Raw genomic sequence first — 19,480 nt, forward strand, 5'->3', positions numbered from 1 at the left:
TCTTATAAAAAAATTTGAAAAAAGCTGAAAAACTGGATAAAGAAGAACAAGTAATGAGAATTAGAATGTAGTTGAGTGAGTCTACACAAAGATGGCTCATTCAAGTACCCTGTTTCCAAACTCAGGCCAGCCCCCTAAACACCACAAACTGAATGAAAGGAAACCAGAAAAGATTATGTTAAAAGGGCCTCAAGCAATGTCTAGTGGGTGATGAGAAGACAGTGTGTTAGGCAGTGAAACTCCAGCAAGAATCTCTGGCCTTTGGCCCAGTCCTGAAATCTCCATGAGCTCTGGTGCCACAGATACACCCAGGCTGCTCCGGAGACAGCAGAGTGGAGATGGCTCAATCTGGCTGCCTCCCTGATAGTCATCAGTCGTCCCCCTTCGGCTTCACACCATGTAAAGCTCTCCCAAGGGATGCAGTTTAGGAAGATAGAGATTTCAGTTAAGGTCTCTTACACCTGCCATGCCACTATGAATTGTAATGGCCTGCAGTTGTCGGAGACCCTAATTTCAGTAACAAGATGTTTTTTGCAAATATGAAGTTATTTCTTCTACACCAGGGAAATGAAAATGGGATTGACAAACTGCTCACTCAGCCTTCGTCTCTCAGAGTCCGTAAATACATATGCGTGTGCATGTAAAACATATGTATGTAAACTATCATTTGTTCACTCATCGAAATTATTGAGTACAAATGGGTCTGTCACAGACCGCAGGAGGTGTTTCAGACTCAAATCAAACGGCCTGATTGCATTATCTTTTCCATCGGGGCTCTGAATTTTACAGTTAAATAGTGAATGCTTTATAATCTCTCTCAATGTCTTTTACGGCATTACGTTTTGCAATGTTTCTTAAATATGTTTTGATATTGCTGTAAATGTGAATTCACACTGGTAAACCAACTCACTAAAGAATATTATTTGTATTGCTATGAAAATTTCTCTTCAGTATGACAAATATATTCTTGTTCATTAACTAGAAAGCTTCAAATACAATCTTTTGTCATAAAATAACCTCATACTGGCCGAGCCCTGCCGGGTGACAGGCATTGTGCCTGACGCCAGCAGCACAAAGGGACTGAGGCTAGAGTCCCGGGGTGCCCCACTTGAGAGAGTCACAAATCACATGGTTCATAATGCATCTCAGAGGTTACAGGGCATTTTCAGCAAGCTGACCATTCTGTGCTTCCCAGAACCCGCCATGTTTCTCTTCGGCCTGAATGTGGCCCCAGCTCTGCCTCCCTCTTGTCTTTCATTCCTCTTGGGGCCTTTGCACAGAGGCCCTGCCCTCATTTCCAGGCCCTGGCAGCCTGAGTGTCCCTGGAATCAGGGCCCGCGTGCACCAATTGCGGAGCTGATCTGAGGGCGGCAGGTGGCAGTGTTGGACACATCCTCACCTGGCCTCTCACACTTTGTTTCTGCCGCAGTGGTCGGAGGATGTGTGCGTGGCCCACCTCACCCAGCGGGACGGGTACCAGGCAACAACTCAAGGGCAGCTGAAAGAGCAGCTCTACCAAGAAATCATCCACTACTTCGACAAAGGCAAGGTAAAAAGGCGGCATGTCCCGCGGCTCCTCTCGTGGGCGTCCCTGCAGCGTCACAAACACATTTTTAACACGTGATGTCTGTGGCACCAGAAGTGTGTTACAAATTGTGGGCTGGAAGGTTTTATGCATGGTCTACCAGTTGGCCCTGCTAAGTAGCACTCTGACCAAAAAGAAGTCAGTCGCCTGTTTATAGATGCTCTGCCGAAACTAAGGACTAAAAATGCACCAGTATTTTTATGGTCTTTGCCAGAGACAACCAAGTCTGGGGCACTGTTGGAGGCATTTCTGGACACTTAGAGCTAATGTATTCCTTTGATGGTTTGCATTTTTCTGTTGTTGCTGAAAAAGTAACCCTTTGGTAAGACCAGTATTGCTCCATCTTGGCGGCTCCTAGGTTCATTGGCTCAAGCAAAATTGTTTATTCCATTGACATCTGATGAAAGGAAACCTGCCACTATTTTAACCAGCTGGTAACGGATCTCATCCATGTAGTTCATGTGATTCAGATAAGCGGTAACTGTTAACAAAAGAGAGAGGGAGGTACTTGAGCTTCAGAAGTTCTTAAAATCTACCACCGCAGTGACTTCAGATCTCCTGTGGCTTCATCAGGATTCTCAACTCATCTCTGTAGCTGCTGCTTTTTCACTTTGAGAGAAGTACCTAGGGGATTTCGTGAAGGTGCTGCTAGTCGCCTATGGCTGCTGTGATCAAGTACCAGAGCTGGGTGGCTTTCAGCAACAGAAAGGGGTTCCCTCTCAGCTCCCGAGGCCATGAGCCTGAAATGAGCATGTGTCGGGGCCCCGCTCTGTGAGGGCATGACTGAGGGGAGGCTGTCCTGTAGTTGCTGGTGTGGCCGGCAATCCTCGGCGTCTCTGGCTTGCAAACACATCACCCCAGTCCGCCGCCATCCATGGTGCGCTCCCTGTGTGTGTCTCTGTGTCCAGATTTCCCTCTTTTGTGAACACCAGTGCTTGGATTTAGGGACCACTCAATCCAGTATGACCTCTATTAACTTGATTATATCCAAAGACCCTATTTCCCAATGTCACATTCGTAGATACCAGGGGTTAGGTCTTCAACACATCTTTGAGGGGACATAGCGCTACCCAAAATACCACCTATATCCAAAAAGGATAATGGCTGTCTTTTGTGGCTGGGGACACAAACCCCGCTGAAAAGGTCATGTATGTTTTATTCATTCCCTACTCAAAACATTCACAACAGCATGTGGGTTCACCGAGGGCAGTTTGGATGGAAGGACCAGAAATGCCCTGTGGATCACACCAGGTCCTGCAGTGAAGCAGAATGTATTTCTCCACCAAAATGAGATGCTTTCACTACAAAGGCCAGTTACTAAAATGTTATTAACTTATCCACGGCAATCCTGTTCCCCAGCAAACTGCTAGGAAATAGGGCTGATTGAACCATTCCATCTGATGATAATGTCTGGTCTTACTGGTTCTGGAGAAGGGCAGCCAGGGGCTGTGGAGTGGGCAGAGCAGAAGGGGGAACAGAACCCCCGGAGGCCCAGGGTCCTCAGGGCTGATGGGACGTGTGCCTTTGCTGACGTTGTTCTGGGCTCCCCAGCATGTCCTGGGACCCCGAGCCCTGTCCAGCCACGTCTCACCCTCTGCCCCCTCGCTCTCTTTGTTCCCACCAAACCACCCCGTTTGGGTCCTCAAACACACCAGCCCTTCCTGCCTCTGTCTGGCACCTTCCGCTGCCCCTGCTCTTGGCTTGTGCCTCCCCAGCTCAGTTGAAATGTCCTCTCTTCTCTGATCCGCCCCCACCCCCACCCCCACCCACCGGGCTCCATGTCCTCTTCTTTTCCTTGGTAACTCTTACCACAATTTGCAAACAATAGATTTGCATGTATATTTCCTTAACAAGTCCCTGTAGGCAATAGGGTGGATGGAGGTAGAGGCCATGCAGGTTTATTCCACACGTCTAATTCTCAGGGCAGTGCCTGGTGTATAACACAGAGGGCACTTGGCTGACCAAGGAAATCAGCGAAAGAATGGCCAGCCCACAAGTGGTTGAATTCGCAGCATTTAGGAGCCACTCCTGACACATGGGAAATGCTCACTGAGAGCAGGACAGTTGGCCTTCAATAAATAATACATTGAAGAACAAAGACCCCGCCTTTTTTAAGCAAAGGTATCCCCGTCTGGGGGGGATGTTCCGTTTAGAGCAGTGGACCACAGCTGGGAGCCCTGGAGGCAGTTTAGGTTGTCAGGACCGGAGGAGGGGACGCTGTTGGCATCTAGGGTCCAGGCCAAGATGCTGCTCAGTATCCGACATGACAGACAGTCCCCGGCACCAAGAAGCACCCTGCCCAGAAGGCCGGTGGTGCCCAGACTGAGCATTCCTGGTTTTGAAAAACCTAATTCTGGTGATAGAGTATTACAGGCAAAAAGAGAAATATGCTGAAGGAGCGTCCTCATGGGTCCCTGTTTGGCGAAGACACGGAGATGATTGTGGCGAGGCCGTCAGTGCACAGAGATGATTGTGGCGAAGCCGTCAGTTCACGGAGATGATTGTGGCGAAGCCGTCAGTGCACGGAGATGATTGTGGCGAAGCGGTCAGTGCACGGAGATGATTGTGGCGAAGCCGTCAGTTCACGGAGATGATTGTGGCGAAGCCGTCAGTGCACGGAGATGATTGTGGCGAGGCCGTCAGTGCACGGAGATGATTGTGGCGAGGCCGTCAGTTCACGGAGATGATTGTGGCGAAGCCGTCAGTGCACGGAGATGATTGTGGCGAAGCGGTCAGTGCACGGAGATGATTGTGGCGAAGCCGTCAGTCAGCTGCCTGGGGTCAGAAGAGCATGCTAGGTAATCCCAGTTTCCGAGGATGTCTTCAGAGCAGCTGTGAGAGCTGGATTAGCAAACCAGGTAGAAAGGCCATTTCTGAGTACCTGTAACTTTTCTACAAGAAAATTAAAAAGAAACCAAGTCCTCTCATCTGTCTCAAGCTACGGTGAGAGTGAGTACAGGCGAGGGAGAAGAGGCCATCAAATGAAATTTGAAGTATCTAAGTAATTAACTCTGAGGCAGAAAAGAAAATCGTTTTAACAGCAACCAGCATTGAATATCCTGGAAAAATATTATTATTTATCTTTGGTATCAGGCAGGATGGGCCGGAATATGCTTGAGTTTTGATCTCTCAAATCTCAGTGGCTGTACATAAGCGGTGTTTGTTTGCCACTCATGCCACGTGTCCATCCTCCTCTCCCAGACCCCGGGGGAGCAGAGATGCCACCACACAGCAGTGCAGCCCCAGGGGAACGATGAGTCGCCAGCCCAGCCCTTACCCGTTTTGCCCGGAAATGACATGTGCATTTCTGCTCACATCTTTGGCCATGGCCAAATCACGTGGCCACAGCGAACCTCCGTGGTGGGGACAGTGCTTATCTCTCTGCCAGAACATTTAATCAGATGGGCAAGTCCAGGGTCAAATCAAGGGCTCTCAAGCCCATGGAAGTCACCTGAGTATGTATGTTCTGAGAAAGATAATATTCACACTCCTCCCCCAGACAGTGCAGCTCCCCACGGCTGCCCAGGGCAGATGGGGGACAGAGCTATCTCAGTGTGGGCTTGGCCCTGTGTTCTCATAGCTGATTCTCTTTCTTGGTTGGGGACGGCATGGACAGGCAGGGCCGTGCAGCGTGAGAACACGGGCTCCTGTCCCATCTGCCTGGGATGCTGGAAATCTCACCAGGCAGCAGAGGAGGGAGGTCGCAGCTGAATATCAAAGTTTGGCACTTTGTGCCAGATTCCGAGTCACTTTAATGTAGGAAGTAAGACTGAGACTGGACCATCGCTGCCATGTGTGTGTCTGCAGTGATCTGAGAAATAACGTCTTTGTACCTTTTCTGAAAGCTGAGGAGTGAAACAAGTGACTGAGGTCACTGAAACTTGATTTGGGTGGGGGGCCTAGATATACAGATTTCCATATTCCAGTCCCAGACTGCACCTGTCTTGGGAGATAAAGTGTCTCAGAACAGCCATGAGTGAATGGAGCTAGTGTCACCGCCAGGGGAAGCTTGGGCAGCCTCAGGTGACACAGGGGACCTCTGAGCGGCGGGCCCAGGGAAGCCAGCCCTCGGGCAGTGGGGGAGCCCTGGCCTGAGCTGAACTCGAGCTGGAACTCTGACCCGAGCTTTCCAGCACCGGAGTCTCCAGTAACGGGTGTTCATTGGCCCTTGGAACGTGGCCAGTCCAAGCGGAGACACGCCATCAGTGTCGGTGCACGTTAAATGTCTAAGACTCAGCACGAGTTGTGTCTGCCAGCAATTCACTTGTTCACGTCCTAACCCCCAGTACCTCAGAATGTGACTGCATTGGACATAAAGCCTTTAAAGAGGTAATTAAAGTAAAATCAGGTCCAGAATAACTGGGTCCTTGTAAGAAGAGGAGGTGAGGACACACACACACACACAGAAGGACCACGTGAGCACACGGGAAGAAGGCGGCCGCCTGCAAGCCAAGGACGGAGGCCTCAGAAGAGACCATCCTGCCAACAACCTGATCTCACACCTTCAGCCTCCAGAACAATGAGACAGATGCATTGAGGGCCTCAGTCCCTGGTGCTTTGTCATGGCAGCCTGAGTGAATGCAGATGCCAACTCTATCATGAATTTGTTGTTATTTTTTTATTACATGTTGAAATGATAATATGTCAAAGTATATTAAATATCACTAAGATTGATTCCACTTTTGGAAAAAAATGTGGCTACTAGAAAATCTTAAGTTACTTACGCGGCTTGCGTTGTGCTCCTATTGGACGGTGCTGCCCGGAACCAAAGACTCTGTCCTTGTTGAGCACCAAGAGCATGTCCCCGTCCATCACCCGTGTGCTGGGGTTAGTGGGGGCCCCGCTGTGTATCCTGTGGGGCCCTCACAGGAGCCACTACTGCTTCTGTGACAAACTAAGCTATAGCTAAGAGAATTTGAAAATGAGGACCCCAGCCAGGAAATAATAGAGTTTATGTCAGAATGACAAGGGAAGGCCTGATCACAAGCAGCAAAATTAGATTATTTTTCTCATGACCCAAACTCATTTTTAAAATTCAGAAAAATTGTCAAGAAGGGTAGTTACTAGCACTAGGGAATTTGGAGAGATGGGTGTGTTAGGGGCTACTTTATGGACAGAAGATTGTCTGAAGGAAACGCAGACAAAGAAAATGGTAGGGAGGGAGGGAAAGAGAAAGAAACAGGCACTTATGAAGATAAATCATAAGAAATGAAGAAGCAATATAGCTTCACTGGAACTAGATAGAATTTTTTGGTACTTACTATTTTATTATTAAAATTTATAATTCTGCTCCTTAGTTATGTTGTTGTCTTTTGTGCTTTGACCAGAGTCTATTATAATCTTGTTATTAGCTTCCCAAGCTCATAGGGATGAGTCATGCTTTCTCGTTGTGATTTGCGTGTGCAGGTGCCTTCGCGAGTGAGACCAGCTCTAATGTCAGCACTGGCCTGGCCTGGGTTCTACCTGGAACTCTGCTGAACAGGCTGGGGGAGTCCCTCCCTCATGAGCTGTGTCTCCCAGACTTCCGGGCTGAAGTGCACCACCCACTCCTCTTCCCTGGGGCCCCACATCCATCCCTGCCATTCTGCATCCTGGGCACCGCTCTGGGACCTCACAAAGTGGGTGTTTCAGAGAATCGCTTCAGAGATGCCCAAACCTCAGGGCCCGCGCCTCCTCGACAGGCCGTCCACGTGATAGGCTCTCCCCACACAGCTGTCCTCTCCTTGTACACAGCATCTACCCTTTTCCTGGCATGCTCTTTGATTCCCAACCCTTGGACTTTCTGTGGCGCCCATGCTTCTTGCCTGCTGGCTTCACAGGGGAGATCCTTCCCACCCTGGGTGTATTTCCGTGCTCTCTCCACCTTGGTGCTTCCTGCCTCCACCATCCAGGGAGAGCAGCTCTCCAGACCCTTGCCTTGGATAGATTTATATGTATCCTGTGTCTCCCTACTTCGAGTGTCTCACGTTTTAATGATCTCTGAGTCCCTACAGTGGGAATTCGAATTCAGTAGGTCTCGGTGAGGCCTGACCTTCTGCATTTCTAAGCAGCTCCCTGGAACTGATGATGCAGTGGCCCAGGGACCACCCCTGAGTCTCCAGGCCCTGCCTTGGCTGAAGCTACGTGAGGGTGGGGCAGACTGTCCCTGTTACTGTGTCCCTCTTGGGGAACCCTGTGCCACACGGAGACTGGGCACTCAGTCATTTTTTAAAATAAACCTCTCCTTTTAGAGGAGTTTTAGGTGCACAGAAGACTGAGCAGAAAATAGAGTTCCCGTGTATCCTATCCTCACACATACACAGCCCCCTCCACCGACAATGTTGTCGTTTCAAGTCATTTCTTTTTTTTATTATTGAATTGAGCCATTCTGACTGGGGCTTGAGCAAACACTTGGAAAGGCCCCCATCGCTCAGACACCGCACAAGTTCCATACATTGGGCATTTTGTCTCATTTGTATGGTTTTGTTCCTTGACACATTCTGGGGCTAATTTTCACTGTTTCCGACGCGTGTAGCTACCTGGGGAAGGTGGGACTTGTAGAACCAAGGCCAGTTCGCTTGGTGAAGAGCATGGCAGCCTGTAAGGGGGCTGGTGTCACCGCCGCCGCAGGGAGGCAGGGCACAGGAGCCGGAGCGGGTGGGTGGGGGGCGCGGGTTGCAGAAGGGGCTCCTCCGTCTTTGTGCTCTGAAAGCAGCCCCGCTGAGTGGATTTTCTGCCGCTTTATGTTGGACACTCCAGCTTCGGGGTTACCTTCCATTAACTTCCAGTCCTCCTTCAGCACAACACCACCCTCTATCTCTGCCTCCCCGCTGTTCCAGAGCCAGCCCAGCCCCCCGTCTTTCATCTGTCCCTTCCCGTCCAGCAGACGGCACTGGCACCTGCCCGCCTGACCACCCTCCTGTGGCCCTTCCTTCCCGGGCGCGTTAGTCCAGATCCTCTTCCCTTCTGTTTTTACTTCCCATGTGAGTGTCGCCCAAAAGCCGCCTGTCAGGTTTTCTCGTGGCAGACGAGCATCCTTTCCCGAAGAGGCTCTGAATTGACTGTCTTACTGTGTTGGGCTGAGGCTTAGACATTTTCAATAAAGCCCTTACTCCAAGGACGTCGCTGAAAATTACCAGGCTTCTCTATGGAAGACGAGTGGGGAAGAGAAACTGCGCTATTAGGAAAACTGCAAATGAGGAAGATGGTACTAACCAGCATTAAACCGCCTCTAGAACCTGGGAACAGCCTGGTAGCATTGACAGGGGTTCATGATTGATAGCCCACATGATGCGTGCCACTCTGTGACTATTGTAAACTGGAATGCTGTTTCCTTTTTCCCTAAAATAACCTTGCCTTGACAAAGTTCGCACTTTGCCTTGTGCCCACGTCAAAAAATGAGGCATCTTGCATCATCTTGTGAACTAAAAATAGGGACTTGGGGGCCAGTTTCTGCTTTTGGTGAAATGGTTGGATTTCTTTTCTAAGTAAGTATTTGGGGTAGAATTTTCTCATCTGATGAGTTTCCCTGTAAAGACACAGTTGCTATTAAGAGGAATTGCAGGTACCAGCAAAATGACACCCTCTTCTTGGTTTACTCTCAGCTTTTCAAAAATTTTTGAAAATCCTGATATTTGCTAGACTCTCTTCAATTAGCAAGTATCTGGCCTGCGTGTCCAAAGAGATATATGTTAATTATGATTTGCTCCTATAGAAAAGAATCATTTATTATCAAAGCATGAGGAAATTAATTGGTCAAGTTGTCATCCACCCTTTGCCCCCGTTCTCTGCAGGATCCTCCACAAGCGTTTCAACTGACATGCCTACCGTGTGCCAGGCCCCATCCTGCACCCAGGAAAACAACACAGGGGTCCTGCCTTTGGGAATGCAGGTCTCCCGCTAGGCTCACATGTAGGTAGACGAATCACAGATCCCTCCCCTGGTCTGTCTCAGTGGTGCATGCAGGGTCTACCTATTTAACAGGTACAGAACTGGTTACTTCTGGGGAGAAAGGGAGGTCTTCATGGAGGAGGTGACATTGAAACTGGTTTCTGAAAAATAAGATAAGGTTAGCCAGGTGATAGCTGGCCGGGGGGGCCAGGATTCCAAAGAGTAGGAATAGCACAGGTAGTGCCAACTCACTTTTCTGGGGAAGCTGGGGAGTCTGTCCATGGTGGGGGGCTGGAGGCTGCAGTCCTGAAAGATCCAGGTCTGGACAACTTGGGAGCCAGTGTGCCCGTGGGTTTGTATATCTCTTGAAGAGATGATTCACTCCATGGGCACAATGACTTCATTTTCCTCTTTCCAGAGGGCACTTCTAGCTGGGTGGTGGCCGAAAACCTGGGTGTGTGTGGGGAGTGAGCCCGGAGACCCCACGGGAGCTGGGGCAGTTGTCCAGGCCCGAGACGGTGGGGCCCCGGGCAAGGCGGTGGCAGCAGCCCTGAGGAAGGAAGGGAGGTGATGTGTCTCCAAGACCCGGAGTCAGCGGATCATAGCGTCCCTTAAATGGGCCAATGTCAGAAGAGTAAATGCTGTGGGTGGGGCGAGGGCACCCAGCATAGCTCGGCACTGGGAGCAGAGCAAGGGCAGTGCCCTCACGTGGCTGCAAAGCTGCCAGAGCAGCGCAGAGAAGCTCTCCGATAAATCCAGTGAGGTTGTATTTCTTACAAGGGGTTTCTGAATGATTAGGCTCCATTCCTGCCAGGTGTTAATTCTTTTTAAAAGTAATTGATTTTCCATCAAGCAGTTACCCAGGCTGTGAGACTCAGCTTTGACCTCCACACGCTCATCCACGGGTCTGCATCTGTGCTGCTCCTCTCCTATGGGTGGGCTCTCCCCACTCCTATCCCCATGGGCCCTGGAACCCCTCTTCATTCCGGGACACCATGCGGTCCATCCTCCCTCGCCCACAGCGGCAGGGTTTTGCTCCCTGTCAGCTGATACGCACTCACCTACAACCATGCCAATATTTCTCCCATCTTCACAAAGTTAGCTCTTGCTCTGAATCCTCTCTGTAGCTACTGCCTTCCTCCACAATGCCCCAGTGGGAACTCCCAGCTCCTGTTTCTCCTCCCCGCCCCGTGCTCTCCCGAGCCTGCTCTCATCATAGGCGACCAAAAATCACCTGCAGAGTGAGGGAGTGAGTGACCACATGGGTCCCGTCTCCTTTACAGCCTGGCCTGGGCTTGTCGTGGTCCTGCAGAAGCACCCGTGTCCTGGCCTGAAGGAAAAATGCAAAGTCTCTGTTTTGGAAAACTTTTCCTTTCCTCATGTTCTCTTCCAGGGCATAACAAACAGAGCATACAATTTTCTGTCTTACAAAGAAAGGCTGGCTGTGGGGAACAGAAGCCAAATTGGTGGATGTGACTTTGATGGGCAGTGATTCCTTGCGTGCTGGACTGCTTCTGAGGCTCCGTTTCCTTCGGCCTTTCCATGAAGGCTTCTAAGCCTGGCCACCATTGTCCTTTGCTCCCTGTGGATGGGGAGTCTCATCTGACCACCTTTCTCAGGTGGCTGTCTCAGTCTTGTGCACGATCCAGGAGAGGATGGATTGCTCCCGTGAGATGGGGCAGCTTTGAGCTGCAGACCCCAGAGAGAATGCACCCACCAGGTCTGGGGAGGGAGGCCTGACTCTCTCAGAAATGGCTTTAGAATAATGTTCATCCTCTGATCGGATCATTGGCAGCCAGCTGAGCACACTGGGAGACCAAGGATGGGATGTGGCTCAAGGACAGTGTGCAGGGACCTCCACTCTGTAGGGAGAGGGTGCAGGCGACACTCAGGACAGCTGGGGCCTCTCGCAGCTGGGCCACAGTTCTGGCGTCACCATATCCGCCTCATGACACACGTCTTTCCTGGGACTCCAGCCCCTTATCCTGAAGGGACTGGAGAGAGGCTTGCTCACCGCACTCCTGGCTGAAACTCTGATGGTTCGGAGCCTAACGCTAGTCCTGGGCCAGCTCTGGTGCAGAGGGACCTCAGCCAGTGCCTGGCTTCTTCCACACCATTCAAGCATCAGGGACCTGTGTGGGGCACTGGAAATTCAGAGAATTGTTGCCTATGACTCTTTTCCCAACAACTGCCCAGGAAAACAGATGAATTTCAGAATGGCTGAAATTCAGGCGTCCTGTAAAATGTCCTCGCTGGTGAGTTGCCTATAGCTAGAAGCAAATTAAACTGGAGGGGTCCACTGATATCCTGGTGAGTCATCACCAGCTGCAATTCTTAGCAAGGACGGCTGTCCTGGCTGGCATCTTCTCTTTCATTTGCCACTGCTCTCATCCTGGGAAATCAATGTTGTCACCCTATCAAACAGCTCAATCATCAACCTTATAATTCTCTGTAGGAAATCAATAGCTGGTATGTTCTCTGTAGCCACAGTCTTGGAACTATGGAAGGAGTTTCAGCAGAAAAAAAAGTTTTCTATGTATGAAATGAAGAAGTGGAACCTCTCTAGACTGGGAGGTTCAGATGCTGGGGAAAATATTATTGTCACAAGAGAGTGTAGCTGAGATCGTCTGATGAAAAGAGCTGGTGGGAGGAATATGCTCTGTGCTGCGAGTGAATTCACAGAATCAAGAAGGCTATAAACTGGATTAGGGATTTCAAATAGGAAAATAAAGTTGTGTGTTGACTTGATGCTTTTTCATTTAGGGCTGCGGTAAACCTTGTAAGCTTGGAGCATGTCTAAGAACGGAGCCAAGTCAGGGCGTCCAACTGCCCAGGTCGAAGCGATTCTTGCACCAAGATGATCTAAATCTAGATCGATTGAATCTGTTTTCTCTCTGGCACTGAAATATTTTCCAAGGTGTTCACCTTGGAAATATGAATTACCCTGCTCTTTAGGCCCTATCCAATTAAAAGTAGATGAAAATCTCCTTAATGCAGAATGCTTTAAAATGCTGGGGGAAGTAGGAGGTATGTATTTATAGAAAATCTGATAGAAAACACAACCATGAAACCTCAGGAGGAATTGAATAAGAAATTTATTCAAGACCTACATTTCTTTAAAAAAAATTACTTTTGATATGTATCTAAAGCATCTCACCTGTCATTTAGGATAAAAACAGATTAAGCTTTTTCTCAGCAATGAATGAGAAGCTCTAACATTTCTAGGCAGCTAAAAGAGTGCATATTAGCTCACAGAAAATGTAAGAAAAATCTGGTGCGAGAGAACCACAGGTGAAGGTAATGTTTCCTCTGAAATGGGAATACTCTGAGGGAGCAGTTGGTCCCTGGAGCTTTATGAGAAACAGTAAAGTAAGTGCAAGAAACCTCCCCTTCCTAGAGATGTGAGCTTGGGCTCTGGCAAACACCTGAGAAAGATCTGGAGCGGCAGATTAAGATACTCAGAACACAAGGTGACTCTGAATGCTTCAGTGGGATTGAGGAGATAGGTGAGGGTCTGAGACAGGATCAGCCTGGGCCATGGGAAGGGCACTGTGCCCACCAACTTCCTGGGCGTGGGCCCTGTCTTGGAAATCTTTTCCTATTCTGGGCTTATTTAAGTCCACACCCTCAGTTCTGGTTGATAAACATTGTTGAGCAGGCCAGGCTACAGTCTGGAGGTTTTAATTATGCTCAGTCCCTACGCTTGAGGGACTTATAGCCTCCAAGGAAAAATGACAGAAGAGCACTCCAGTTGCAGTGCTTTGCTACTACACGTTAGACGAAGGGGAATCCAGGGTCATTGTGGGAGCAAAGAGAGGAGGGTGGGCAGCACCCAAGAAGGCTTCCTGGAGGAGATGATTCCTCCATAGGTAACAATCTCACATAAAGCACTTCATTTTTCCCAAGGAAAATTTAAGTCTACTGTATGTATCAACAAATCATTCCACAAGTGTCCAGAGTTTATCAGCATTTTTTAAGGCAGTTACCTGATTGGGAAAGCCATTTTCAAACCACTACTATAAAAAATTCCCCTTTTCAAAATGAAGGCAGGCTTTATTTACATCTGCACAGCAGTTACCCACATAAAGCGAACATCTTGTGAGCCTTAGGTTAGAGTTGAAATATATCCTGGTCTTCCTGACAGTAGAAACATTGCTTATTAAATGGGAGTGTTTGGGAAAGGGGTAATATCAGGCCCGTGGTTCCTTCCTCCACACCTCTCCCAGCCTCTTGCCACCCTGCAGATGCTTGTCCCGGCTCCATGGCTGCTCGACAGATGGGCTGTGTGACCATGACCAGCAGCAGAGGGAGGCCCGGGCCAGCAGACGGCCCTGACCCTTTGCAGAGGCCAGCATGACAGACGAACCAGCCGTTGACCAGTTAAGTCAACTGGCGCCCAGACAGGAGACAAAGGACATGAGCCTCTAGAAAATATTTGTGCTTTTCCAACATTATTTGCATCGTGTTTTCAGATTAAGCAAGCCTATTTCCAAATTACTGTATTATGAAAAGTTGTAACACTGTTTCCCTCTCTGATCATGCAATTCAGATTTGCTTTTCTCTTCCTCTTTTTTCTCTTTTTCCTCACAGATGTGGGAAGAGGCCATTGCTCTGGGCAAGGAACTTGCTGAACAGTATGAAAATGAAATGTTTGATTATGAACAACTCAGTGAATTGCTGGTAGGTCTTTTTACTGAATGCAAGCAAATCTAAACTTCTTTTTCTGGAATTTCCCATTTCATTTTAGTTTTGGTATTCTCTTCAAAGCCTCAACTTGTCCAGGAGGATGGTTTTGATGTAGTTGCTGGTAGATGCTGGCCCACAAGTATTCACTTTTTATCCCCAACTAAGCTTGTGTAACCAAACTCTTAAAACTTACTGAAGTCCGTGAACATTTGTATGCGAACAGCTTCTGACCCCATGTGTACAGTGCCCTTGACCCTAATGGGTCTCTGAGAGTCTCTCCTCATCTATAAGAGGGGGGTGGCTGGATGGAAGCCCAGATCTTTCTCCTGCCACAGAAGCTCTGCTGGCTTAAAATTACTTTCTTCTCAATCAAAACCTTTTTTTTATGTAGCAAATCACCTTGATTATGCTATAATGTTGATCAGTAATTTAGGGCAGAATTCCACCCTCTTAAATTCTTCTTTAACATATCCTAGTGTCTGACCGATGCCATTTAAAAAATACTAAAGACCAGCCATTTAATCAAAAGGAAAAATATTTCTGTGGCACCTCTTCGGTTACTGGGAGCATGAGTACGTTATAGCCGGCTGCTGAATGCGGCAGTTTGGGTTGGAGCCCCTGCTGGGTGCCAGGCGAGGGGATGTGTGATGCTGGCTCAGATGCTTGCCCAGCACCCCCCCAAACCCTACTGCCTTGCCACAGCATTGGGGGCTCCCTGGAAGGAGCCTGTGGAACAGATGCCTAGATATGCTATTTAAACCTGAAATGCATTTTCTTTCTTCCTTTCAGAAAAAACAGGCTCAATTTTATGAGAACATTGTCAAAGTGGTAAGACCCAAGCCTGACTATTTTGCCGTTGGCTACTACGGACAAGGGTTCCCCACGTTCCTTCGGGTAAGTTTTGATCCTGTTTAACCTGAGCTGAGGGTGCTCCCCGGGCAGCAGTTCCCTGCCCGTTCTAGGGAGGGATTTGGACTTAGCAGCCTTGGATCAAAGCCTGACTCTCTGTTCTCTATAGCTCTGGGTTAGCTTAGGGTGCCAGACAGGGACTGATTGTATTTTCTTTGATTTGCCATCTGATTTTTTCCTAAAGAGAACTCTCCTTCAGAGATGTATGTGTATCTTAAAAATTGTGATGAAGTATATGTAACAGAAACTTTACCAACTTAACCGTTTTTAAGTGTCGAGTTCAGTGGTGTTAAATACATTCACACTGTACACAACTGTTGCCACCACCCGTCTCCAGAACTTCTCATCTTCCCAAACTGGAACTCTGTCCCCAGCGCCAGTCATCCCTTCCTCCCTCCCGCAGCCCCTGTCAGCCACCCTTCTCCCTTCTGTCTCATTGAATCTGCATACTCTAGGGACCTCTTATAAGCAGAAGCTGCAGGGTCTTACTTGTATGTCTGGCCCATTCCCCTTGGCACAGCGTCTTCAAGCCTCATCCGTGTTGTAGCCTGTGTCAGAACCGCATGCCTTTTTATGACTGAATAATATTCCTCTGTACAAGTAGACCACGTTTTATTTATCCATTCATCCTTCAATGAACATTAGGATGGTTTCAGCTATTGTGAATAATACTGCTATGAACACACATATTTTTAATTACATGAGAAATCAGAAATGGATTTTTATGGCCACAGTGCTGAAAACTCTGGATCTCATTTCATTCGTCTCTTAAACAGGCGCGTACCGTTCGACACATGATCGAAAAAATGCTGTGGTCATCAGCCAAACACCCATTTTCCTCAATACACATGGGGCCAGAGGAGAAACTGTGTAAATAAATGTTGCCTGGCCTACTGCTAGAATTATTTAAAGTTTCTCAGAAACTTACTCTTAGATGCCATTGACCAGTGGGTCATGATTCCCTGTGATTTCCTAAGACATCTTTTTAAGACACGTCGTTTTCTCTTTTCCTGGGAGGCCATGTGTTATTCCTCTGCTTTTGGAGAAGCAGAAGCTCTGTGCCGAGGGCACAGCCTTCCAGGCAGTTAGATCCAGTTAGGGCCTTCTCCTAGCCCCAGAGGTTTGTTCCTTTGGCCCCGGTGTTTCTGACCCCCGGATCCCCTGTGGTACAAGACAGCCTCTGTGCTGGCCCCGGAACGGCTTACTCGGTGAGAACCTGCCATCTCTATTAACGTCAGCAAGTGACCCTCACAGGGCTGGCCTGTTCCTGAGAGGTGACTGCTTGGTTGACCCGCTCACTCAGGGTCCTGCCTGGGTGACTGGGGCATCTGGCCCTGTCCTGTCACCACCGGTCCATCTCTCCTTGACACTGTCACTTTCATTGTGCAGCTGTGGCAGTCAACGTCCAAGACAACAGTTGATCAGGAACCCAGATTCTGGAGAAAGTCTTCCTTTACAGAAAGTGAACAGAGGATGTTCTGTTAGAAGCCCTAAATTAGGGAGAATTTTTAATTAACTTTATTTTAAATTTAAAAAACCAAGCCAAAGGGTATAATGAGCTTGGAGTTGAAGTCACTTGATGTTCTTGAAGGCTTTAATGATCAGGTGTGAATCTGTGTGTGTGCTCCGTGGGTACGTGTCTCCAAGGAAGACACAGACTGGCCCTAGGTCATGGCTGGCCTGGGCTGTGCTGAGGTGTCAAGAGTGTGTGGGGCCCCTGTGGACAGTGCCATGACTTAAGGCCTCTGACTACAGCTCTGTCCTGGCATCCTGAAGCACCAGCATGGCAGGCATTCTGCAGTCTCTGAACCAGTGGAAGCCAGGGATATGCTGGGAGGGTGCACAGGATGGGGACTCCAGGTCCCCCTGGGTCCTCTCCCCCGTCAAAAGGACAGAATGCCAAGTATGAATAAAGGGTTTAACAGGCTTGATTTATGTTGGAACTGACTTTCCTGCCACACCTGAATAATTTTGTGGGGCTATAGCAATATATTTATTATGCTTCAGAGATTACCTGTCAGGTCAATCTGACAGTGACGTCAGCAGTTACAAAAAAGCAAGTGGAATGTTTAATTCCTTAATGCAGAGCAGAGAGAGCAGCGTCTAAGTGCTCGTCACCTGTCCCTTTGCTTTATTGTCCTTAGACACTGGTCTCTCTCTCTGTCTTTGGCATTCATATGGATATTTATGGTTCTTACGGGGAATAAATACCCTTGACTCTATGGACGTTTCCTCCTTGTTTTCATGTTTGAAGGGACTGCTTCAGAATGCAAAGTAATTGACATTTTTGGAAAATGGTTATTAGTGTTTTCATCTATAACTCACTAGTGTTTTTCTAGTAAAGCCTTTATATACATTTTTATTATTATGTCTTCTAGTATAAAGCATAATAAATGCATGGGAGTTTCATAGGAGACAGTGATACATTAAATCTTCCTGAATTTCTGAAATGTTTGGCTTTATATAGCCTAAAAAAGATGCCCACACTGTGTATTTATATTTCTAATTAAGACTACATATTACTTTGGTTTCTGTTTGACATTATTTTTTTTAGAGAAAGAGGACATTTTTCTTCCAAAATGGGTACTTCTAGCCATACCTAAGCACAAAGTGTAAAAAATACTCAATTCTTAAACTGTTCCTTCCTTAGTGATTTACAGGAACTGAGAATAAGTTGGGAAGTAGGGAAGGTGATAAATTGAGTACCATAGGATCCCTCTTTATCTTTTGAGAATTCATTAATTAGACCAAGTTTAATGTGACTTGGAGCCGAATCTCTAGGAGATGAATGTAAAAATATGCAGTGGAATGCTGTTCCCTCTGTCTCTCCTCTCTGGCATCTGCCCAGGCTCATGACAGATGACAGGGCTGCACCTCACCCGTGACCAGCCAGCCTGGAGCCTTATGCCTAGTGTCCCTGATTAAGATGAGAGATATGCCCGCGCAGCCAAGCCCCAGGAGGGGAAGCGTCAGCTCCCAGCGTCCTCTTTCTCAGGGGCCTGTGGCTTCTGCTCATTGTCATTTGCTTATTACAGTTTCATGTAGGTTCACACAGCCCTGTGACGGGTCAGAACGGCTGGGGGGGAGGCATTAGGCTTCAGGAACCAGCATGGTGCCCCACCACCCACTGCCATCTCTGTGTGACTCAGCTGGTACTCAGAACACACTGCTTAAATCCGTCTCCATGTAACCAGACCTGTTACATCTTAGAATGAGAACTTCCCTTACAGATGTATTTACAGAGTGACTGGGTCACATCCAGGCAGAAATGGCCAGCACAGGGCAGCCTAGGACAGGAATAACACCTACCCACTTAACAACCCACCGACAAGGTCACCTAGCCCAGCCATCTCTAACAACCCCCAGATGGACTGTCCAACTCGGGAGATTCATGCGGCGGCGAAGGTGTCATTTAGGATGGACGACACCCAGCCTTTAGGAGAACGCCGAATGTGCTGCCTTGTCGTTTGTCGATGGATAATTGTCCGCACAACTCTGAGTGTGCGGGGAGGGAAGTCCCGCCCCCCACTTCAAGTCTCTGACCACCAGCGAGGCCAAAGAGCCTCTTATCTCTCCGCTTTGTCTAGACCCCTTTATTTTTTGGAATTCTGTCCATTTTACTGTTAAGACTGACATATATTATCAGACTTCAGTAATGTGTTCGGTGCTTCTTAAAAAAAAGCCTTCACTTACGGCCTATGTTCCCTCGTTGTTGATTAGTAAGTCAAGTACAATTACAAACATTCTTCAATAATATTAAAAAACAAACAAACTGTCAAGCCTATTTTGAAGGTCAGTGCATTTGTGTGTGAACGTCTCCTGGGTCTCCTGCCGCCTCCCCCCCAGCCACCCCCGCCCCCCGCTGTGGTGTTATTTAATGAACGTCCTTATTTCCAGGGCAAAGTTTTCATTTACCGAGGAAAAGAGTATGAACGCAGGGAAGACTTTGAAGCTCGGCTTTTAACTCAGTTTCCCAACGCCGAGAAAATGAAGACGACATCTCCGCCAGGCGACGAGATTAAAACCTCTCCCGGCCAGTGTATCCTTTAAGGCAGCCATGTCAGTGCACAATTGCAGTGCTGTTCGTTTAGAAGGGTGGGTGGCCTCAGGGCCTCCCTTACACCCATGGTCCGTGCTCCCTTATGATCCTTAACACCTCACATTAGATATTCAGTGCTTCACAGTAAAGCCCAAACTCGATTTGCCCCCGAAATTCCACAGGCCTGTGTCAGAGCAGATTGTAAGGTAACCATCCCATTTTTCTTACCCAACATGAGGGTGGTGAGAGGCTGTACACAGATCTCTTATTAATAACTTCACGTTCTAAAGGATGGAGTTTAGTCTTTGAGTAGCTAACAGTGAAAGCTACTCTGTTTCTTTATTGCAAACAGTGAAAGAAGTCACCCATGAACGGAGGTGTGCAGGCACTGT

General features: G+C 48.3%; 1 protein-coding gene across 3 annotated transcripts in view; it reads left to right on the forward strand.

The window, feature by feature from the left end:
* DOCK1 (dedicator of cytokinesis 1) overlaps window positions 1-19,480 on the forward strand; it is a 480,397-nt gene that overhangs the window by 425,698 nt on the left and 35,219 nt on the right. For 2 of the 3 annotated variants that reach the window (XM_036899029.2, XM_036899030.2), the window contains exons 38-42: window positions 1,430-1,549; window positions 14,045-14,134; window positions 14,930-15,034; window positions 18,947-19,088; window positions 19,216-19,294. In XM_036899029.2, the coding sequence (XP_036754924.2) occupies window positions 1,430-1,549; window positions 14,045-14,134; window positions 14,930-15,034; window positions 18,947-19,088; window positions 19,216-19,294 (536 nt within the window). Of the gene's footprint in view, window positions 1-1,429; window positions 1,550-9,357; window positions 9,499-14,044; window positions 14,135-14,929; window positions 15,035-18,946; window positions 19,089-19,215; window positions 19,295-19,480 lie in introns of those variants that run through there. The other variant, XM_057506476.1, reaches the window with a different exon arrangement.

The sequence above is a fragment of the Manis pentadactyla genome, chromosome 8, assembly GCF_030020395.1.
Source record: "Manis pentadactyla isolate mManPen7 chromosome 8, mManPen7.hap1, whole genome shotgun sequence".
Lineage (NCBI taxonomy): Eukaryota > Metazoa > Chordata > Mammalia > Pholidota > Manidae > Manis > Manis pentadactyla.